The sequence below is a fragment of the Rhyacophila brunnea genome, unplaced genomic scaffold (assembly GCF_057557595.1).
Source record: "Rhyacophila brunnea isolate RB1 unplaced genomic scaffold, BYU_Rbru_1.0 scaffold_15, whole genome shotgun sequence".
Classification (NCBI taxonomy): domain Eukaryota; kingdom Metazoa; phylum Arthropoda; class Insecta; order Trichoptera; family Rhyacophilidae; genus Rhyacophila; species Rhyacophila brunnea.
This window is the reverse complement of record NW_028232806.1, coordinates 11,355,980-11,380,380: the sequence shown is the minus strand read 5'-3', so window position 1 is coordinate 11,380,380 and position 24,401 is coordinate 11,355,980. Positions and strand designations below refer to the sequence as shown.

Here is a 24,401-nt window from a genome sequence, read left to right as displayed (position 1 = left end):
TTCAATTGATTCATTCGTCCGTAGATAAAAAATGAATTTCAAGATGTGAGAACACGGCATAAGAATTTATCGTGCACGTAACCTGCTGCAGTAGTGTCACACCAGAGCATAACATCATTATTTAGAAAAAAACGTTCATAAAATAATAATCAATGGTCGCTGTTTACATTATCGAAAAACATGTAGGTAGGTACATACATATTATGATATGTAGTATCAAATTGAAAATAATTGGTTTTTGTATTGTAGCTGTGGGTGTTCCACGTGGTCTAGCAATATGGCGAGAGGGTGCATCACGATGCCAGACTTCCGCTCAGTTGGCCATGGTTCTTCATGTCCTTGAATCGGCAATCGCTTGGGACAAAAGCATCATGAAGGCGGTAAGAAACTGCACATTATACATAATATCAACTGTTTTCATTATGCAAATCATATTATCTTTGACAACTGTGTAGGAAATTGTTAATCTAATTTAATATAATGTTTCCAGAATTGCCAGTTCTGTCTGAGTGGAGATTCGGAAGATAAGCTTCTGTTGTGCGATGGCTGCGACAAAGGATATCACACTTACTGCTTCAAACCTAAGATGGACAAAATTCCCGATGGAGACTGGTGAGAAATCATTTTATACATTTCATATCTAATTAAATTTCTTATTTCGAAATGATTTCCTCTGATTAATTAAAATTATTAATAAAAATTATAATGCACTCTTGCCCCACTCTATATAATATATTTCTTTTTCTTTGCTATATAAAACCTAAATATTGCAGGTACTGTTTTGAGTGTCTGAACAAGGCGACCGGAGACCGAGTGTGCATTGTGTGTGGTGGGAAGCCGGGTGCCGCTCCTTCTGGCAGAGGAAGACTCGTTCCTTGCGCCCTCTGTCCCAGGGCTTATCATCAGGATTGTCATTATCCACCGCTCACTAAGGTTTGAATGTCCTCTCAGTATTTTATTTAGTCATCTTTCAAGTAATTTATTTCTTGTTATTACATGATTGGTTTATAAAAAAATTGCGATAGTAATGTGAATGAAATGTGTAAAGGTACCCCGTGGCAAGTGGTATTGCGTGAACTGCATCTCCAAAGCTCCCCCCAAGAAGCCTCGGAGTGCTAAGAAGTCTACTGGAGGTAGAAATTCATCAGCCGCCGGAGATATTTCCTCTGATGCCATGCAGCCGCCCAGGTGAATGGATACATTTTTCTTATTCAATGTCTTCACGGTTCCAGCATTTCAAAATTATTTGGATTCATGATTTATCTAATAATTTTAAATGCAGGGGAATGTGAAGCCCACAGCTCGAGCCACGATTTCTCGTATACAGCTTTACCTTCCGGATTATTGTGTGTGTAGAACCTCTGCATAGAACCATCTAAACTGTTCCTGAAATAATTACCTGTCCTGCGAATTTTGATAACGTTATAATATTCTGATTCAATTCCATATTGAGAAGCCATTTGATATTTCATCTCTTACCCAATCATATCAAAATATCCTGTCTCATATTTTTATTCGTCATAACTAATCACATATTGTCTTATTATGCCATTTAAACACAGTTCTACAACTTTATGAATTGGGTAGTTATAATATTAATAATAATATATGGAGTTAGCTGTTTTAGTGAATCTCAAATTGTGTTCAAATTTGATTGAAATGCTTGTGTTTTCTGACAGACGTAGGTGAAAATATTATGTCGTGTAGTTTACCATAAATGAATCCACAATCTGACATGATCTGTAGCAAATTTAAACAGTAGTCTACTAGCCCTTTTTTCAGTTTCGCTTTTATATATTTAGGCTTTGTCTTGTAAAAAAGGTTTTCTTTGACGTCTTTGTATTAAGATTTTTTTTTGTGTCATTTCAGTCCTGCACAATCGCAAACATCAACAGCGACCACCATCGAAGATTGTCCGATAACACAGTCCATGTTGAGCCAGTCGTCTCTGAGCAGCGTCCAATCCACGCCTGAGAAACATTTTAACCAATCGCAGCTGCACAACAGTCAGCCGCAGAATCAGCTGGCCAGTCTGTTGTCGGCGGAAGGCAAACCTTTCTCCTCAGTCAACAGTTGCTCGTTGAATGCCATCATGAGTGGGGAAAAGGAGCATCTGGATGAGCTGGAGAACAAAATGGAGTGCAACAGCGAAGTGAATGCTATCATGGATTACCAGATGGACTGCTCTGAGAGAGACGGGAGTGTTGGCTTAGGAAAGGAGTTTTTTGGCGACCCGGAAATTGAGGTATGTCATTTATTCATTTAATTGTATTGTTATTAGGGACATTATTATTGAACACACATAATTTTGAAAAACACTTTCTGAGAAAATATATTATAACCAATAGAAAAAATCTTTTTTGAAAAAAGTAAGCCACCGGCAGGGAATCGAACCCCGCATCTCCTGGGTTTACATGCAATTTCAACCATACGCGTGGATTCTTTTTCAATGTTGTCGGCGAAAACACCAATTAGGTACTTAGACACTTAACTAGTGTCATAAACGTAATCCGATTCCGGCGGCATTGGTTTAGTTTACTGCCCGGTCGGACTTTATTTCTTAGGGTCGAAAATGTTGTTTTTAAACGACGACACATTAACAGTTTTGCTCGGTAAACCCGAGAAATAGCTCGTTATAAAGTGAATACATCTATGGAGAAAATCATGAACTAAAATGTCATCGAATGTTTCCTCATTACATCCGAGATCTCGCTATTTTCGTGATCATAATAAGCAAGTTCAACTGTAGTTGTTTTTATGTTTAAAAATAAATTGATTATTAAAAAAAAATTCTTTCATTGAGTGTTTGTTGAACATTTTTAGTTTGTTATTGTCGATATGATTTATCATTGAAATATAGTTTGATAGGTTCTTACCGATTTTCGATTTTTCTAGAAAATAAAAAGATTTCAAAATTAAACTTTTTTTATAAAAATTTGTGTTTTTTTAAAAGAAAATAAATTCATTCAAATTATGAGTTATTAAAATATCTCTCATGTACCTTTGAGAGAACTTTAAATTCTTTATTTATTCATTTATTAATTCAAATACTAGGAATGGTAAATTTTCAGTAAATTGTTTTTACCGTCACTAGGTATTCTCAGCATCACTACATTGCCTACTGCTTACTACTTAACTCTCTTGATGATATATTTTTTTACAGTTATCAACTTCAAAAGGTATCACTTACGCCTAACTCAACTAGTTATTTTGAAATAAATTTCACGTTACGTTTGGGAATGTCATGGCTACATTCTTTCCTTTTGTTCTCTACCCCTAAAATAAAAGTTATTATTGAAGCGTTCCTATTAGATCTTGAGAGCATTTTTGCCCAATTTTAACGGTTTGTTATCTTGAACAGGCGGATGGATCCGTACCCATGTCGGTGGAGCCCGAGATCCCCGACCTGACATTTCCGGACGACGCAGAAACTGTGGAAGAGTTCCTCCAGCACACGGCAGACAAACGAATGCTCAACAACACGGCCTTGCTGAGCGCCGGCAAATCTGCGCCCGCCACCGCCTCCTCGCCTGCCCCCACTGCGGGTGCGCCCCTCAATTGCATGACTTCTGGTACTCCCGCTGGAGACGAGTGTCAGAATGCTGTAGACGGTGATGCTTCCCTTGGCGCCACTGAGAACGATTCCAACTCGGGGAATAACAGTGAAGATTGCAGTAGTAAGGGTAAGATACTGTAATATTATTTTTCACTTCCATAGAGATTGAATCTAAATCATCATCATCAGCCGGGGTCAATCTACTGCTGGATGAAGGCCTCCCCAAGCTTTCTCCAACTCTCTCGGTCCTGTGTCATTCGCTGCCACGTATTTCCGCCGAACTTTACCAGTTTGTCAATCCAGCGGCTTTTAGGGCGACCCTGTGGCTGTTTCGTACCCCTTGGGTACCATTGGATGACGGCATTTGTCCAGCGGCTGTCCTTTCGGCGAGCAATGTGCCCCGCCCATCTCCATTTCAGCTGTTTGGCAACGTCTATTACATTGCGTACTCTTGTCTGCTTCCTAACCCATTCGTTTCTCTTACGGTCCTTTCGCGTGATGCCCAACATGCACCTCTCCATGCCTCGCTGTGTGACTCTTAGCCTTTGGAAATGTCTCGTGTTGAGGGTCCACGTCTCGCAGCCATACGTGAGCACGGGTAGCACACATTGGTTGAACACCCTACGCTTAAGACATAATGGTAGGTCACTCTTGAAGATACTATTCAGACGTCCGAAAGCACTCCATCCCAGCTTTGTTCTTCGAGCAATTTCATCGTGCATGCTTCTGTCTATGGACACCTGCTGTCCGAGATAGACGTAGCTGCTGACTTGCTCGAGTTAGGTGCCAGAAATACAGATAATCGCAGGGTCCGAAAAACAGTTCCTCATCACTTTTGTCTTTGAGACATTTATCTTTAGACCGACCGTTTGATCCGCGAGTTCTTGCATTCTACCTTGGAGGTCTTTCGGGTCTTGTGAGAGTATAACAATATCATCTGCAAAGCGCAGGTGACTGAGGTGCTCTCCATTAATTGGAACACCCTTTTCCTCCCAATCAAGTTTCCTAAATAAGTCCTCAAGAGTAGCGGTGAATAGTTTAGGTGAAATGGTATCACCTTGCCGGACACCTTTGTTAATGGGGAATTTACACGACCGTTTGTGGAGTTTCACGCATGCTGTGGCATCACTGTATATACTGTTCAATATGTTAATGTAGCGTCTGGAAATTCCTTGGAGAGCATCTATAATTGAGAATTTTTTGATGGAATCAAACACCTTTTCATAGTCTATAAAACCAAGGTATAATGGCAGTTTGTATTCCTGGTAGCGCTCTATGATTTCCCTGACGACCTGTATATGATCCATAGTACTGTAGCCTCTTCTGAATCCGGATTGCTCTCTTGGTTGGTTCTCGTCTAGAACTGTTTCGAGACGGTTTGAGAGTATTTTCGTGAAAACCTTATACAGAATTGGCAGTAGACTAATTGGTCGATAGCGTGGTGTGTTATGTCCAAATACCCCCATGAACCTAAATAATATAATGTAAAGCTTATAAAGAGTAGTAAAATGTACAAATGATTTGATCATCTGTCGTTTTATCCTAGGTAGTAAAAATATGTTCAAAAGTATCATAAGACGGAACAGTAAACCCAAGGTGAGTATGTCCTTTGATTGTGTTTTCTTTTGTTTATAGGTAGCATTAGACAACAAGACAAAGACAGTAATATGTCAGTCGATACACCACCGTCTCCCGTGAAAGAAAGAGACCCTAAACATCCTGCCGGTTCTGTCAAAAAGGATAGGAATTTTGCCAAGAGACTTAGTAAGGAGCTGGCCACTTGCAAGTGAGTAATCTGTCTAATATCTTTATTACCTCTAGGTAGGTTCCTCACAAGCAAAGTCTACCAGATGGAGTCTTTTATGGTTTCCCCATAAATACTTGATGTTAGTGTTATTTTTGTATTCAGCGAACAACAATGAACAGAGTACTCACATGAGTTTGTACGAAAATTAGAGGACCCCTTTTTGCTTCATTTTCATGGAAGAGCAAACACTTTACCGATTACTAAAATGCGAGGAATAGTTCCCTTCAGATGGACGGATCAAATCAAGAGTTTTCCACTGACACAGGCCCTGTGTGCTACTGGATGTCGAGAGTGGTGGGGCCAAGCCGTCGAGAAAGCTGCCTGACAGCTTTGTTTTATTTACAAAATCATAATGTAAGGTAATATTTGTTTATTCAGATCCCTGCTGGAAGAGATGGAACTGCATGATGATTCGTGGCCATTCCTTCTTCCCGTCAACACAAAGCAGTTTCCGACATATAAGAAAGTTATCCGATCTCCCATGGACCTTTCCACTATCAAAAGGAAATTGCAGGATCTCAGGTAGGATATCTTGACATTGTGATATATTGTATTGCTATTATTCGTTCTGATCAGGGACCACAGAAATAATGGGAAGTGCGTTACCTTCAGGGTGTTGTAGTAACTTGTAGAAGTTGTTGTTTGAAATCTTGAGTGTGATAAACTTAAACACGTGTTAAAGAATGTTATTTTCAACAGTTGCATCTGTATATATGTTACGCCGAATGTGCGAAATTGACTATTACATGAAATGGGCAAAAATTTTGGCTAATTCATGTAATAGTCAAGCCCGTTGCCTTATTCATGAATTAGGTAAATTATCTGCCGAGTGCGTGAATTCGCCAGGGTATGGAATTCTTAAACTGTCAACATGACAGTAGAAAAAGTAAATTTAATACGGATGGTTTTATTAGTTATAATTGGACATAATATAATATTATTATTATTAGGTTAGGTTAGGTTTAGTAATTCTGAATTCAACTGAATGTCCATTTCGAGGTTAGCTAACAAGTGTCAACAAACTATCAAATCATACTATCACAAACAAACAATCGACCATTGCACGATTGATACCCAAGCACGAATCAAATCGCGAAAATACCTTTTAACTCATCGCGCCCTATCGGCGCCATTTTGGCGCCGGTGTTACAGGATGCACGACATGATGAAAATAAAAAAAAAAAATTATATTTTGATTTTTTTTAAGTTGAAATTACTTAATAATATATGTAGCTATCATTTTATGATGTTAATTATATACAGTCCAATATATTTTTTTAGAAATATTTGATTTATAAAATCTATTTTTATTTAAATTTGTCAAAATAATGATCAATTCGCTAGGTATGAGGTGTTTGAAAAAGTAAAAAACATAAAATGGCCATCCATCTTCTAAATATCTTGAAAAGTATTATATGTAGCTCCAGTTTTAGTATATCTTCCTTTTATTATTTACTTCTATCATGGACTTTTTATCTATGTCATTTTGTATAAAAAAAGGCGAAAAAAACCCAAAAAACTATATTTGACATGTTTTTTTCATTCCACTTATACACAAAGTTTACTTAAAATGTAAATACTTAATAGAAAAATTCAAAACCTATAAATATTTAAAAGATTTATTTGAATTGAATGAATAATACATGAGTTATATCAATTATCAGTGTGCCTTTTTAAGTGATCCTGAAAAATCAATTCTGTCTGGAATGGGTTAATAAAATTCTTCCGTTATCATATTAAAGTTCTAGTTTTTTTTGGGCATAGTAAATGGATATGAACGTCATTGTAGTTATTGATTGGTATATTTTTATATAATCAATGACATTTGACACATTTGGTTAGTTTGATTAGTTGCAAAAAACATCACCGGAGCGTGACCATCTATTTTGACCAATGCATGAGCATTTGACACATGTGGTTTAGTTGCAAAAAACACCACCGTAGCGCTATCTAATTTGCCCAATGCATGAACTAGGCAGAAAAATTACTGCCAAATTCACGCACTCAGCAGATATTTTTCCTAATTCATGAATAAGGCAACGGGCTTGCATTTTTCATGATTTAGGCAAAATTTTGCCCATTTCATGTAATAGTCAATTTCACACATTCGGCGTAACATATACATTAAAGTTTGTCACATAAACGAAACGCGCATTCAAAATTGGTAATATTTTAGAACACTCAGCAGCGGCGCCCTTTGGGTTTCTTGCGATTTATGACTCGGTAATAAACTGAGCCCGGCATCAAAACCTTGGTCCATGGCGACTGACTAATACATTTATATCGTAATAATTTGTTCTGTGGTTCTGATGGGTTTATAGCTTGAGACTACTATCAACATCACCAACTCAAAATTGTAGAATAAACAATCGAGTTGGTTCCACGGCATTGAGTTTCAAAACTAGTTAAATCCGCGGTGTATTATTATGTAGTGGTTTTAGCATTTTTACTATCCTCAAAATCCAATCTTTTTTTTTAGTTATAAATGCAAAGAGGACTTCGCCTGTGATGTCCGCCAGATATTTCATAACTGCGAAGTGTTCAACGAGGATGAGAGTCCCGTCGGCAGGGCTGGACACGGAATGCGAAGATTCTTTGAAGAGAGATGGGCCAACTTTTGAATATCATTTGTCATTGTAATATTTCTCGACATCTGCAGTGAGATTTCTGCTCGAAAATCTGATATATGAAAATACTAAGACCCCATTTAATGAGTGGTTAAATTAAGTAAAAATGATTTTATACTTCATATTGGGTGGTGTTGGAAGCAAGCAATAAAGTGAAAGGAAACTGATACAATAATGGATTGCTGGTAACTGTTTTCATTTTATTCACATGATTTGAAAAAATATAACAACGTTCCCATGACTAAACTTGATATTTAAAAATGACCACGTTCATGACTGAAATGATGGAAAAACGTGGACATTGATTTTTCTCTACTTTAAAAAGATCGTAATTTATTGTGTAATAATTTAGCTAAGCTTTTCGACGGCATCTATCATAGATAAATTAATGTTTAGTATAAAGCCGAGCTATGAGGCATACTATTTACAAAATGTATTGAACGCTATTTCGGATACGTTACAATATTTAAAATGTATGATTTGAAACTAGACTCAAATAATTTGACAAACTGATCTGTATTTAAGTCAGCTTTATCGCATAGTAAATTCAATTTATTTTTTTAATGATTGCTAATTGACTGATTGAAATCCAATTTCAATTCAAACTGATAACGAAGGTATCGTATACCCCCAGTATAGCATCCCGGTTATATAATTTACATTTGTGGTATTATGTTAAATTTGACCTAAGTTTATTTTGTGCGTAGCGGGCCATTGTGTATATTATTATGTTAATCTAAGATTGTCTACGACAACGAAACGCACATAGAACGGAATTAGATCCCTTATTCCAGTGCTTGAACAGTGAGAAACCTGCCAAGTATTATATATGAAACATAATTATTATTGTTTATTGTAATGAAACAATTGACGAGAATGTACGTAAAAAAAACATTTAAAATGAAATTTACATCCGTTTGCTGGAAGTGGCTGCTCGCTCCTTTGTGATTGTATGTAGTCTGATTTTTTTAAAAACCTTAGAATATGGCTATTTTTAATTGACTTTTTTGCTTACACTGAATTAACTGTCCATCCGACCAACATTGGACGTTGACATTTTTTTATATTCTTCTTTTCGATAATAATCACGAATGTGAATATTTTCTTGATTTTAAATTGGTAAGCATATTAATTATGAATAAGTAGACTTGTTTGCATAATATAATTATGTACAATTGACAAGGCGTTTAGTATAAAATTGTATTCCCAAATTGTAGAGATACTATAAAATAGATAATTCGATAGGAGTAATTCAAATATTCTTTGTTTCGTTTCTCTCTGTTTAATAACTTAATCACACAAAAGAAATGAATTTCATTACTGCCCTCTTAAAATGAAATGAATAGGTATTCTTAACTCACAATTTTGTCAAATTCGAATTATAGTTGGGAAGTTTTACAATACTACTTCACCAAAATATCATTTTTTATCGCAGATATATAAGCATTTTTGTGTCAAAAGCTTTAGACTTTCAAGCCTTCACGTAATATGGAGTTGAGTTATTTATTTTAAGAGGGTCAAGGGAGTTATGTCATATAAAGCGTAAGACAAGGAATCTTCGTTTTATTTCTATTGGGTTTATCTACGTGCTGCTTGAAGTTGAACTATCATTTAAATTGAATGTATAATGTATAACATATTCTTTTAGCATCACTATGTAATTTGTGTTTGGTCATAATATGTATTCACTTTTAGATGAATGCTGCCGAGGTGTTATGTATGTAAATAATTATTTTATACCTTCCATTCTCATACTGATGTTTTACTCCTTTTAAACGCCTCTTAATTTTAATTAGTTGTATTACATTGTTTTAAGTGTCGACATTATTTCCCAGTGACGCGTGTGACATGATAACGTGAAAATGAATTTTCACTCGAAAACATTAGATAAGTATTTAGTTGATTAGGAGCTATCATACGAAACGTTTGGTATTTATCATAAATTAAGTAAGTAATATTGCAGACTAACAAATTATAGGAATTTGTGTCTCGTCCTACAAATTGTTTTTTTTTTTTTTATTTAAATTTATAATTTTACCTTCCAGTATACATTAAATTATGCATAACAAAAATCTAGTAAACATGGTTTTTTTACATGTTTGTAAATTTTTTATTTAGGTATCGTATGATCTGTGACTGACTGTGACCATAAAAATTTCCAGTTTAAGTATGTAATTATTTAGGTACTCGAAACATTTTTCACGCACTCCATTTTTCATAATATATTGACGAATTTAGGTATTTTTTTTTAAATTTTTGTGGTTGTACTTAAATTTTCAGAAATGAAACTCATTTATCGGTCGAAAACAAACATTTCTACGCCTGCTTAATGTTGTAAAATAAGTAGTTTTTTTTTAATATTCAGTATTATCCTAAGCGACCCAAGCAATTATATTATTCATCGGTTGCTTAAAGTAAAGATTTTTTGAAACACTAGATGCCATTTGTATTAACTTGCATATAAGTTTTTTTATAAATGCTGCCAGTGTACTATATTATAATTTTATATGTTATCCTGGGAAGTTATTTTAGTCGCGTTGTAACAATGCTTTCTTACAATAACATACTCATAGGTATAAATAATCTCAACGCAATTCATTATTACATAATATGTAGCTCTATTTTTTAATTCTTGAATAATCTGTATTATGTTATACACTGTAAGACTGAAATAGTCATGATCCAACTTCTCGATAGAAGAATTCCCCCAGGGTTAAATTATCGCCTTTCTTGATGCATAGCATACTGGCTGTATTTTTTGATATGTATATATCATCACAATTATTTTTATTAGACTGATATAAGGAGCTGTAATGTAATTACTCACGTTTTATGACTTGTAATTGGGTCGAGCATCTAAGAAACAGTTACAGGAATAACTCTCAAAAACAAATAGCAATATGAAGATATTTATTATTATTATCAACTTCTAAGGTGGCCTACTTGGTAGATCACCCGTTTTTGAAGCCGTGGGTCTAACTTGCTAAAATGTCTGCTGTTGTTCAATGTGCGTTCGATTCATTGGAAGCACCCAATGGGTTAGGCGTGTATGGTTTACAATACTTTATATATCTTAATAAAACTCCTGTAGGTATATGCTCTGCTTAAGTGTAAAAACAGTAATTTACTTTTACAAATTCTAATCCTTGAAGATATATTAATGTTTTAAGTTTTGTGAATTACACTTATTCCTCCGAGAGCAAGCATGCGGTTACTACTAGTTAGTCTTCTCAGCAATGTCATATAAGAAGTATGTAAGTGTGATGGAAAATTCAAATAAATTTTTGCCATATAATTTGTAGTGCGTTTTTAGTATTTTTTTTTTTTTTATCACTTTCATCCAATTTATCACAGCGAAATTGTCTATTTTCGATTTGTTACTTAAGTTAACTTAATTAGGCTTTACATCATTTTACCGTTGTAAATTATGTGACGTTAATGAAAATTTTACACAGAAATGACACGCTAATGCCCACTACATGTACTGAAGACAGTTTAAAATAGATAAAAAAGCAGTGTAAATTGTGTATGGGTGAATTATCACAAACCGAATGCCGAATCTTTGCAAAGATTTTTGTGGTGTCTATAAATACCTACAAGAAAATAATATTAAAATGAAAAGTGATCATTTTGCAATTGAGTTTTCACATCTGAAATCTTGAGTAGAAAAATATTTTATTAATTGACATAGCAATAGTTGTGTTTAACATTTCTGATTATTTGATGGCTTCGTATAAGATGAAAAATTGCAGTACACGAATTAATTTTTGTAGATTATCTATTTCATAAAAGTGTCTCGGAGTTATTACACCAGATAGATGTAATCGACTACACAAGATTCAAACACTGTAAGGAATGATGAAATGTTTAGCTTAGCTGGTAATTATCATTGTGTGACCGTACTCTTAACAAATCAATAATATTTTTTTATTTATATAATAAACTTCTCTAGAGCTATTAAGTTAAAATTATGAATTTATTAGGTTACTTAGTACATCCCTTAATTAATGATTTTATTAATACGTATTATTATTATAGAAATTGAATTTGTCGTCCATTAAGAAAATGTGTGTCTGATAATATTATTAAAGAAAATTTAGTTATCGAGGACATATTGAAGATTTTGTTTTGTACTTTTTACACAGTGGCAATCCTTGAATAAGAAAAAGTGTGACAAGACGCATAATATACTCTGAAGTATGATGTTTTGCTGAAATGTATGAAGTATTTTTGATTTGAATCTTTGCTAATTTATGAGAGTATCTTATTCATCGGTCCCACGTGTGTAAATATTTTTTTTTACATTTTTTTCACATTGTATGTTTTGTTTATATTTTAATTTTTACAAAATATATTGTATTCATACAAGATTTTTGGTTTTTTATTTTATTTTCATTCACCCTATGTTCTTTATTTTTGTTTGGAACACATTGTTTTCTTGCATGACATTGTTTATTCAGTAAGAGCAATTACATCTCTCGATTGCTGTTGCTGGCTTTCACCACGATAACACATATATCCTAATATACGCTTGGACAAAAAAATCTCTCATAATATTTGTCAGCACATAGGTAATGAGGTAAGTATTTTGGATGTGTTAATAATAAAATGATTCATCTAAAAAGAAAAAGGTATTGTATTGTATGTTTTTTTATCTGACGAAGGCACGCCCTATAGTGTTACTAAGCAGAATGCACATTGCCAAATAAGAAATATTTTCTAAATGGTCTGCTAATATTGTGGCAGGATGGGAAACGTGCCTTTGTGAGATGAGAAATGTGAATATTGAAAAGCTTTTTCATGGATAATAATGACCATAAACAATGTAATAGAAAATCTTCTGACCACACTAATTTATCACAGTTTTGAAAAAGGAAATTAAAGAATACAGTAATTTATTATGACTGACATAATGTTATAATATTAATTAGAATGGAAACGGAAAACGGTGTTGCCGTGTCGTTTGAGTGTATGAAATTGGTCCCAGCATTGGTTGTCATAATATTGATCTGATTTGTGATATTTAAAAAAACAATATTGTGTATATTTGGTCATATTGTAATTAATATGATTGAAAATACGGCTGAAAATTTGTTATACGACATAAATATAGGAAATACAACATATGAATGTATTTATAGTTTGTAAATATTTGTAGAGAATGAACACTTAATTTATAAAAAAATATGCGTAATTAAATTTAAAACAAATCTTTTTAACACGTAACTGCTTTAGTGGACATTACATTGATTAATGATTAGAGTACTGATTGATGTAAGTAAGATTTATTGAAAGGTTACTGTACTTACATTTTCTTAATAAATATCTAGAAGCTTATTCCAGTATTATTTTTCGAATATTAAATATAGTATTGTAAAGGATCTCGCCATTTTTACTTTTTTTATATACTTCTTGAGTAAATTTTTATAGATTTTTTTCTTGATTTTGTTCCAAATACAGTGTGCACATTAAACATTTTAATTACTGTAAATTATTGTCGCTTTTTTATCCATAGAATTAATTAATAAATTACTCTGTAAATAATCAATAACCAATATAATAAGGTTAGAATTTTGAACAAAATTGTATGTATTGTAAAATTATTCTATAAGCATCATATTAATGGTATGTGAATATAATTATTATCTACGTAACGTCATTACACAAGATTTAAAAAACTAAATATAACAATTCAAAGGTAAGGTTTTTTGTTGCTAATTGAAAAAAATTCAAACACAAATGATCGATTGAAGAAATTTAATTTAAATCAATCATTATTGACAAAGAAATATAGAAAATGTAATTTGTTTATTTATATAGATTATGCCAATTAAAGTGTTATCTATTATATTGTTAGTTCACGTACCATACAATTATATTGTCAAACTAAATAAAAAAGATTGTCATTTATGTCAGGAAATTTTGGGATCGCATGATATTTGAGTGTAACATTATCTCTATACATGTAGACTGTCGAGAGTGAGTCGATCAGTGACACTCCAGAAGAATATCTGGAGATTTATCTTGTGATCTTGTGTCATAATAATTGGGAATGATTAATATTATAAAACAGACTATGCAACCGTGGCTGGCCGTGTATGGCCAATGCTAACCATACAAGAATGGCGGAGGGCACATTTTTTATAAAAACGAAAACGGCCTGTATTGTTTTATTCTAATGACTAGTAGTATTTAATTATTTCTAAGTTGTTGAGCAATTTGATATGTAAATTTAAAAAAATTCGCTTCAACTTTTGATAATATACATACCTAGATGTCATTAACATAAATTTATTCTTATTTGTAATGGTTTGTGATCTGCTGTAAATCGACTGTTTGATAAATTTGCAGCATTTTTGAAATTTCAATCTTAAATCAAAATGGTGGGAACTGGATGGGTAATGGAAAAATTGCATGATGTGAGAGATCTATAATAAGAAAATAAATATATTGTTAAGTTGTCTTTAAACAAAATAAAAAAAAATCGAATATGATTTATTTTATGGATAAGTATTATAAACAAATAATAATGTTAGATATAAGCAATTTTTAAATATTACTATGGGTTAACTCCTATCAGAAGAGAAGTTTAAGATCATTTCAAATATAAATTTGTCAGTTTATTGAATTTGATGAAATCTGCAGGCACGTTGACATAATTTTATATGCACAGATATGAAAAAGTTGAAAAATACGTACGGTCTTTGATGCCTCACTGATTTTTATAAGGGGATTTTGCTTGTGTATTTAATGAATGCGTAAATCACAGCCATGTCCAATGTGTAACATTTATATGGAATGGTTTTCGTTTTTGTGGAGTCTCATACATAACCCTGAGCCAAATGCACAAGCAAGATTAAAACTAAAAATTCCCACGACCTACATAGACATGACAGTTTAAGAATATTAATTATATCTTATTTTAAGTTACAATACTTACGCCAGTTATAAGTATATGTTTTGATTGAATTTAAAATAGAAATTTAGTATCGTGGTATTAGCCATTTTATAAAATTAAAATGAGTAGATTCTTTTAAAGTTAGAAAATCAACAAGATTGGTTTAGTTTCATACAACATGGATTTCGGTAAGACTCAATGGACAATTATTGAGCTATGAACAAAATTATTAACGAAAACTATACGAATAAGTCATTGCAGCAATTATGAAAAAAACGCTATTTATGTATGTGTAAAAATAATAATTCGTAAATTTAAGAAAAACTATATGGTTGTATGTAATAAAATGATTTTGAATTTATTTGTATTTGAATGAAAAAAAATAAAGTTAGTGAAGTATGCAGATTATATATTGTGTATTTATTAATCACCAAATTCATAACATCTCTTCATGATTTATATGAGTTTGAATTGCTACCTGGGAATCTACAAATTTGTTTATCAATAATTATTAGAAACAATAAAAAGATGCTGGCAGTGGAAGATACCGCTTTTCGTGACTAAAAATCTCTGACTGGTGCTGCACTGAGTGCAATTTTACCAAATTGTTCTAGGGTCAATAGACGTAAGATGAGTTGTGTAATACAGTAAAACCTCAATTTAACTTGGACCCTCTATGCGGGTGAGGGGGTGTCCGTTAAAGCCGAAAGTCCGTTATATAAAAATAGGTTTTCCGAATGCGTTTTTTATTAAGAAAATAAACAACAATAAGCCAGTGAAGTTTCCATAAATGGATTGAAAATATGTGATTTTAAACAATGATGAGGTAGGTATGAAAACTTTAATTCTCAAATAAGTTTTCTATCGAATAGAAATAAATAATAAACAAATTAAACTGCTTTGCAGCTGTGTGAATTAGCGGCCAGCGTTGCAAACGTCGGTGCTACATTCAGTCTATGATAAAGACGGTATTATGACTCGAATTCGAGTGGTATGACGTGATTATCATGCGCAGAATATTGTTTACAAGTGGTGATACTCGGATTTAAATATATACCGGGTAGTCCTAGAAGTACCCGATCTGACATATATGTGGCAGTTGTTTGAAAATAATTACCATGCTAGAAAGTACCAACCTTATAAAGCTTAAGTTTGAAGTTTGACGACGGTACGTTGTTCAATAATTGTTTGTCAGCCATCAACAGTGAACGCTATCAGTGAATTTGTAAACGTGGAAAAAATTGGTCATCGTTATGTGATACAATACTTTCATTTGAAAGGCTTCAGTCCAACCAATATCAAAGCGGCGCTAGATTCTACTCTGGGGGTGTCTGCTCCTTTGTTTACGACAGTAAAATATTGGGTGGCTGAGTTTAAACGAGGCCGGACAAGCTGCCAAGATGAACATCGCAGGGGTCGACCAAATGAGGTGACCACGCCAGAAATGGTGACGAAAATCCACAAAATGGTATTGGATGAACGTCGACTAAAATTGCGCGAGCTAGCAGACATGGTAGGCATTTCAAAAAGTGCTGTACATCACATATTGACTGAAAATTTGGACATGAGAAAGCTGTGCGCAAGATGGGTGCCGCGATTACTCACAATGGAACAAAAACAGCATCGTGAGGATGTTTCAATCGAGTGTTTGGCGAAATTTCACAGCAATTTGCATCTATTTATAACCATGGATTAAACATGGGTCTATCACTTCACACCTGGGACGAAGGAACCGTTAAAAAAATGGACTGAAAGGGGAGAATCGGCTCCAAAGAAGGCGAAGACAGTTCCATCTGCAGGCAAGGTCATGGCGTCAGTTTTTTGGGATGTGGGGTAATTTTCATTGATTATCTTCAGAAAGGAAAATCAATCGACGGCGTGGCGTGTATTATGCAAACTTATTGCAGCGTTTGAGTGATGAAATTGAGAAAAAACAACCGCATTTTGACAAAAAAGAAAGTTTTGTTCCATCAGGACAATGCACCAATTCACACATCCGTTATCGCGATGGCCAAAATCAATGAGTTAAAGTTCGAATTGAACAATGAAGAGGTGGAGTCTGCAGTTGATGGCTATTTTGAGGAGCTTGACGATTCTCACCATAAACAGGGTATCGAAGCTATTGAAAATCGCTGGGAAAAGTGTATCGACCTAAAAGGAGACTAGGTAGAGAAATAAAGAAATTTTTTGTGTTTTCTTTGTTAGGTCGGGTACTTCTGGGACTACCCTCGTATTTATAACATTAATAGGATGTTTTAACAATTTTTACATTTGATCAGATATTTTGTCGTTTGTTTAATTTCTTTTCTCGCATTTTTACTGGCCATGAATATAGGTACCTAATTAGGTTCTCGATTTTTTTGCAAAAAAATAATGACCTGATTCTCTATATTTTAGATTGCAGATAACCCTTGATCTTCGCAACACCGGCAAGTGTGAATTCATTATACCTATCGTGATCAAATTTGGATATTTTTTTTGTACCACACTTGTTTTGACACGGCCATCTGCCAAGAATCGTAACAAGTATGATTTTCCTGACGTAAGTGGAGAAGGATGGAGGTAGGCTGTTAAAATCCGATATAAATAGTGCACACTAAACTGTCAAATGTATTTGTTTTCATTGAACAAAGACTACAATGTGGATAGTATTTGTTAGTTTTTAAAATTCAATTAAACCCTGTCTAATCCAAGCCATAGATAATAGTGAAAAAATATTTGTTTATCAATAAAATATCTATAATTATGCCATTAAACCATACATAATTTTAGATATTTTATATAATGTATATTTTTCATCAGTTATCATTAATGAATTAAAAAAAACCTAACCAACACAAGATGTAATATCGTCGTTTCCATCGCAAAATTGTCTATCTGCAAAATCTCAGGCTTTCAGGGGAGCATAAAAACAGTTTAAAAAATGTAAGTATGACACTTGAATCAATTCAAAAAAGTTTTCATAATTTCAACGAAAATGCAATTTTTGTAAATTGTGTTATTTTCCATGTGTGTAAAGGCGATTTTTGCAGTTTTAATTATACGAAAATGTCAAAAACACATATTTTGCAGATATACAATTTTGCAATGGAAGTGACAATATGTATTCTCAATTTAACGAAGAAAAAAATATGACTGACAAAGTTAAGTGTGCACTATTTATGTTGGATCTTAACAGTCTACCTCTACCTACCTCTCATCACTGACTCATGTATAATAATGTTACGAGCGGGGGTGAAAGAAAAGTATTCCGATATATTATCATAATGCAATGTTTTGGCAACACAGGACCAGATGAATGTTTTTTTTATCAGGTTATTCCAAAGTGACATTACTTTTATTGTATTTATGATGTATATTTTGATATCTAGTTATTAATAAAGTGTTTTACAAATTTAAAATACGTTTTCGATCCTCGTTGATCGCGACATAATATTGATGAGAACCTTTTGCAGAAGTGTAGTGTAAGAGAAGAAATGAAAAGCAATACCACTATTTTAAATAAATTTTATTTACAATAAATAATAGAAATCATAATCAACAATGAATACCATTTTCCATTAACTGCTACTAAACATAAAGTCCATATTATTGCTATTTTTTTTCCTTTTTTTATTCCTTGTAATATTTTTAACTACACAATTACATGCTATGTAACCGAGCATTGGCAATATTTAAAACTGAGATTTAATTCATAAACAGGTGGTATTGATTAATGTTTAAAATATTCTATAGATTTGTGAGATGAAATGTTCACTTCTTCTCGGGTGTCCATGCTTCAATCTTGGGAACCGTGGTGCTGTAGGGAGAATATTGGCCGGTTGTTCCTGACATATTTTCAGTGTGATCCTTCATCCACTTGTATTTGGGCCTGGCTCCGTCCTATTCATAAAACATTATGTTATTTTTTTTTCACATTTTCCGCTTTAGAGAGACTGCATAATAATGGATAACGCAGTGTGGAGACATTTCAGGAAATTTCTGTAAGCCTATCAGTGGGTAGGGCAAACATAGCGAGACTTGAACCTAATACCTTACCTTATCACATATGATATTAAGGGTACGGTTTCAGCTATGGTATCCGGCAGTGGTGAAGGGTGGCGGTAGGCTGTTAAGATCCACCATAAATAGTGCACACTAAACTTTGTCAGTCATACGTATTTGTTTTTATTGAAATAAGACTACAACTTACATGTGGTTTTGGTTAGTTTTTAAAATTCAATTAAACCATGCGAAAACCCAGCCAAAATATATAATAGTCCAAAAATTCTCGTCTATCTATAAAATATCTAAAATTATGCAATTAAATCATACATAACTTTGGATATTTAAAGATGGAAAAATATTTTTTATCTATTATAGTTCGATCTAGGCAGGGCTTAATGAATTTAAGAAAAATGAACCAACAATATGTGTAATATATATTCTTAATCCAACGAAAACAAATAAGTATGAATGAAAAAGTGTACACAATTTTGTCGTATCGCCCAAAGTATACCAGAACTATCATGGTTTAGTTTAGGCAAGGTTTAATTGATTTTTAAAAACCCAACTAACACCAACTGTAAGTTGTGGTCTTTTCAATAGTTCAATAAAAACAAATACATATGACTAACAAAGTTTAATGTGCACTATTTATGGCGGATCTTAACAGCTTACCTCCACCCTTCGCTAATGGTATCCGGTATCATTACAGAAACCAATAAGTTTTTAATTAACTATTTTTTTTATTCAATGAATAATTCGCAAGATTTAAGAATGTAACATTCTAATTATTAAACATAAATAATTTTGAAAACACTTCTGAGAAAATATCGTCACTGTTCTGGCAGAAAACACTAATTCGAAAAAATTACATATTGAGTTAGTTATACCAAAATGTTCTTTATTTCAAACTTTACCGTCTGGAAACCTTCTTAATAAATAAACAGTCTTTATTTTAAAGTCATCCTTTTTACGATTACTTAATAAACTCACATGATAGACCATTTCAAACATTTTAACAACTTCAAAGTCAAATTACTTAAAACTAGTATTCTCCAGTTAGTGTGTTCTGCCAGAACAGAGACGATATATTATAACCAATAGAAAAAATGTTTTTGAAAAAACTAAGACCCTTCAGGAATCGAACCTGCGTCTCTCGGGTATCGCGCCCATGCACATATGCATGTATATATTTTCTCAGAAGTGTTTTCAAAATTATGTATGTCAAACCAATAAGTATTTTTTAACAGATATTGGCAAGTAAGTATGTACAATAATTGAGCTCTTTACAAAAGTAGCATTATTCTGAAATCCTTTTTTAGATAAAATCATGGTTTTGATAAAACAGATGCCGACCCCCATTCTAAAATGTAATCATAATGAATATTGTATAGCAAAAGACTGTTGATTCGTCCTTTAATATGGACATAAATCTCTCGGATACGTCTAATCCGAGAGGCAGCAAAAAATGTATAACTTGTGATGAGAATGTGTTGTAATCTCGAACCCCTTTCATTAAGTTAAACATCAATTCTATAACCGTGTATAACTATCATATAAATGTGTTTGGTCATATTATTATCCGACCCTCAATGAAGTATCTATTATCAATTACATACCCCTTGAATCTAAATCATGTCAAGTTTTCTGCCAGTCACCGTAAATTAACGTAAGCCCCAGCGTTACAGTACCTACATTGAGTTATTGTTAAAATATTTTACCTGGTGTGGGGGCAGGTCGGTTTTGTAATGCATCCATCCAAACCATTCTGATGGAATCTGTAATATAAAATCAAAACTTTCATTTCCATTAACAATTTAAAATATAGAACTATATTGCAAGTTTATTTTTTTCATATTCATATTATATCAAGTGAATGTGCAAGATTGAAAAGAAATGTGCTAAATCATCACAGGGATCAGGACTACTTCTGGAATAACTAACCCTTTTCTATTGCATTGTTTTTATGATAATACTGATGATCTGAATGCAATCTTGATAATCGTGGTATGCATACTAGAGCATTTACTGTCATAGTTTATTTCATCTCACTCTAACTCATTTCTACCATTGAGCGCTTCCGAAATCTCTCTCTGTAGCACTCACATGGGATTCAGGGCTATTTTTGCCTATACATTCATTGTAAATATGAGATATTTTACGTAATTTTTTGCTGAATATTTACTGTAATACATATCAGTCGCTTAGTCGCCTAACCCGCTCTGGGCGATTTTTCAATAAAATTAGTTTTGACAGTACAGTCGATAGGTCTACCAGCCTATCGAGGTGAGAGTTTTAAATTACGCCCTTTTTTGTCAAAAAATCAAAATAAATATTGACTTTGAGTCGCCAACTTGCTTTAGAACAGATTAGTAAATCCGCTCTACATAGCCGACCAATCAGACGTCGCGGTTTAAACCATGATTTTTAGCATACGTCGCTATACAAACATCACCACTACTAGCATTAACATTATTGTAAATACACAAAACATTTTTCGTCATTTATTCGAAAATCAAAACAACCTCCAGAGCAGGATTAACGACTAAGCGACTCATATTGAGTCATTGACGTATTAAATGTGTGAAAAATAAAAGGTTCCTTGTAACTATCATGTCCTATACATTTTTGCCGACGGAATCAGATAAAACAAATTTTATTCTTTTGTAAACAAATATGTTTTAGACTAGTAGGTATACACATCGTTATTGTCTCATTCGTCTCAAACGTATTCTGTCATAATTGTAAAAATACATATGGAGTATATTTAAGAATTAACTTTACCTACACTGCAATAAGGGCGATCTTATAGATTTTAGTCAGGTATCCAAATAACGTATCATTTTATTGTTGAGATATTGTATGGGACAGCATATCCGGTATGTACTGAATACACAATTTTATAAGATTGTCAATGTTAGGAGCATTGGTTTGATTCCCAGTTTGATTTTCACATCCGGTGTGATAAAAGCAAGACATTGGTGTCCTCTATTTTAAACAATAATAATTTTATTTGTATGGTGAGTTTTATTTGCTATAAGTCAGGCTACCCAAGGTCTAAGGTTCATTGTCTCTTCTCGCAACGTAAAATATTATTTTATGCAAATTATTTGCCACAGATATTATCAATTGTTTTTTCTTCTATTTTCGTTATTTTCAAAATAACAAATTTTGAAAATAGCTGATATACTGGATTATTTGTTAGGTTAGGTTAGGTTAACATTATTGAATTCATGAATTTTGCTGAAATCAGCTATGAAAATTGCCGCTGGTCCCGCCTGGCTTCCAGTAAACAGACTTGTACCTATTAGAAATATTATTTTGTTTTTATTGAAATACGCGATTCATGTCAATAAATAAAATTTGGTGATTGCGACTGGTCCCTCGCCGTCTTTAGCTGTCAGTCGCCATTGTTGAATTCAGCTATCTTTTTGTCATCGAATTATAGTACGCGGTCCAAAAAATGATAGTATCTCGGCAAAAATTAACTATAATTTTTGCCGAACGACGTCCTAAGACCTAACGTGTTGAAAATGTAAGTTTTTTGTTTGCCACACAAACATAACGGAGAATTCGAGAAATTCCGATGCTCTGCTTTATTTAAACACCTCTTACGACCGAAAAATGCTAACGCCGGCCGCTGTCATTAACTGTTACATTAGTTTTTTGGAGTATACAATGCAAGACTGCGTCCATAGACTAATATCGCACACTGAGATCTTACATCTACATTATATAGATTATACTTACTACATCCCTCGCTTCACGTTATTACGATTTGCTGTGATTGAAGTACGAACATTTTACGGAACTTTAAACATCGACAATATAGACAACTTATAAATAAAAACAATGAAATAAGCATTGTGGAATATTCACATATTTTTTACGTATACTGTTTAATAGTACGCAGACCAAAATGTACTATAATTATAGTTCGGTTGGCAACATTGCGCTCACTGACAGACGGCAGCGAGCGACGGCGGAGAACCAGTCAAAAGACCCTAATGCATCGAACAAAGCCCTTGTCAGAAGATTCATACCTGGCTTCCATCATAGTACATTCCATGATTGGGAGCATACTCGACCCATCTGTTCCTCGAATAGAAATATCGAGGGTTTTCAAAATATTTATTTCCGTATTTATCTTCACCAACTAATGTTCCGTCCTTCACTTCATCTTGTCTGGAAAAATATTAAACAGTTGTATTCAATAATCGTGTATATAATGTCAAGGGTACTTATAATATCACCGCAACTGTGCGTGAGTCTGATTAGTGGTATATTAAAAGAGTTTTATGAAACGCAAATATGCATATAAAGCGGTGCAGAGCTATAATAATAAAAATCAAATCAAACGAATGAAATAAGATATGAATAAATAGAATTCTAATTCTATTCAGCGTTGACATTTATTTTATTTTGTATCAAAACGATAACATTGACAGAAGTTATATAATGTATTATGAAGTATTCTAACCTGTACAACTTGTAAAGCGAAGCTCTTATTCCTCCATTTTGTTTAATAATTGTTAACAATCTTGCGACTTTATCAAGTGCCAAGTACTTGGTCATTTTTACGCCTTACTTCCAAGCTTCAAAGGGCTGCCTCAAACAAAAAGCAGTCGTAACAAAACAATCGTATGGTCGGCGAATGATTTTAATTCGATTTGACAGGACCATGACCATAGATAATATCCGTAGAATCACTACCATAGACAATATCTATATTTGACTATAAAGTTAAATTTAATATAATTAAAAAAATATATCTAAACCAAAAGGTATATATTTAAAGGATATGACTTAATATAAATACACATTTCATATTAATCACGAGTAAAATGTTTTTATATTCACCTAAACATGTTTAAACGCAATGAAAAATGCGAATACACTATCTCAAGACACCAAGGACGTTCAAAAAACCTTTTTTTATATAGAGATGGAGTTTAATAAATGTATGAAATTGCAATAAAAAAGGATCACTGGCCATTAAGTTAGCTATAAGTGAATTCGCATTGCAGGTTCATTTGCCGAGAGCTTCTCACTACTGCTATGACATATTATTTACGAATTTGCAGGATGTATAAAAAAATACCTGTCATGATGAATAGATTAGCAGCCAATAATGAAAGGAGTTTTACCTACCAATAAAACTCTTATTATTCATGTTGACTTTGAAGTCCTTGAGATAGGGTTTGCTCTTCCTTCTTCGCGTGAGGTGTTATTCTACTAATTTAATTTTCTTTTTCTTGTCGTTGGTCATTCCTCCCTTTTTATTTACTGGTCATACTCGCGCGTCCCTTTTTATATGGGGAGTTTGGGACTCCTTTGTCTTCATTATGATATGGCTCAAGGAACCAGGTAGAAGTTACCTGTAATGTAATATGCAATGGGTTAGATGGATAATAAAGCGGGATATATGGACGGGCGTTAATTGTATATGGTAATAAGGTAATTAAGGTAATATTAAGATTAATTGGTTGTAAATCGATGGCGCTGTGTGTCACGCAAGCACGGTGTTAG

The 24,401-nt window shown here is 33.3% G+C and overlaps 2 protein-coding genes across 9 annotated transcripts in view; one reads left to right on the top strand and one right to left on the bottom strand.

Moving 5' to 3' along the window:
• Positions 1–9,290, top strand: part of LOC147074913 (uncharacterized) — a 69,893-nt gene extending 60,603 nt beyond the window's left edge. For all 8 annotated transcript variants that reach the window (XM_085942935.1, XM_085942937.1, XM_085942936.1 and 5 more), the window contains 9 exons: positions 250–380; positions 491–612; positions 774–933; positions 1,049–1,188; positions 1,870–2,245; positions 3,362–3,683; positions 5,192–5,342; positions 5,742–5,885; positions 7,843–9,290. In XM_085942935.1, the coding sequence (XP_085799061.1) occupies positions 250–380; positions 491–612; positions 774–933; positions 1,049–1,188; positions 1,870–2,245; positions 3,362–3,683; positions 5,192–5,342; positions 5,742–5,885; positions 7,843–7,984 (1,688 nt within the window). In that variant the 3' untranslated portion in view covers positions 7,985–9,290. The remainder of the gene's footprint in view (positions 1–249; positions 381–490; positions 613–773; positions 934–1,048; positions 1,189–1,869; positions 2,246–3,361; positions 3,684–5,191; positions 5,343–5,741; positions 5,886–7,842) is intronic.
• Positions 9,291–18,378: 9,088 nt separating this feature from the next.
• Positions 18,379–23,583, bottom strand: ND-B17.2 (NADH dehydrogenase (ubiquinone) B17.2 subunit). The gene is made up of 4 exons (XM_085942752.1): positions 23,353–23,583; positions 22,916–23,057; positions 20,594–20,650; positions 18,379–18,770 (listed from the first exon to the last, which is right to left on the bottom strand). Exons 1-4 carry the CDS (start codon positions 23,445–23,447, stop codon positions 18,642–18,644), a joined length of 423 nt encoding a protein of 140 aa, XP_085798878.1. The 5' UTR covers positions 23,448–23,583; the 3' UTR covers positions 18,379–18,641.
• Between the last annotated feature and the right edge of the window lie 818 nt (positions 23,584–24,401).

Bases quoted from the DNA above. Each gene is read 5' to 3' on its own strand.
- ND-B17.2 (XM_085942752.1), bottom strand. From the start codon at position 23,447: ATGACCAAGTACTTGGCACTTGATAAAGTCGCAAGATTGTTAACAATT. The intron at 23,058-23,352 runs GTTAGAATACTT...ATATTTTTCCAG, and splicing joins TCGCTTTACAAGTTGTACAG to ACAAGATGAAGTGAAGGACG. The intron at 18,771-20,593 runs GTAAAATATTTT...TTTTATGAATAG, and splicing joins CCGACCTGCCCCCACACCAG to GACGGAGCCAGGCCCAAATA.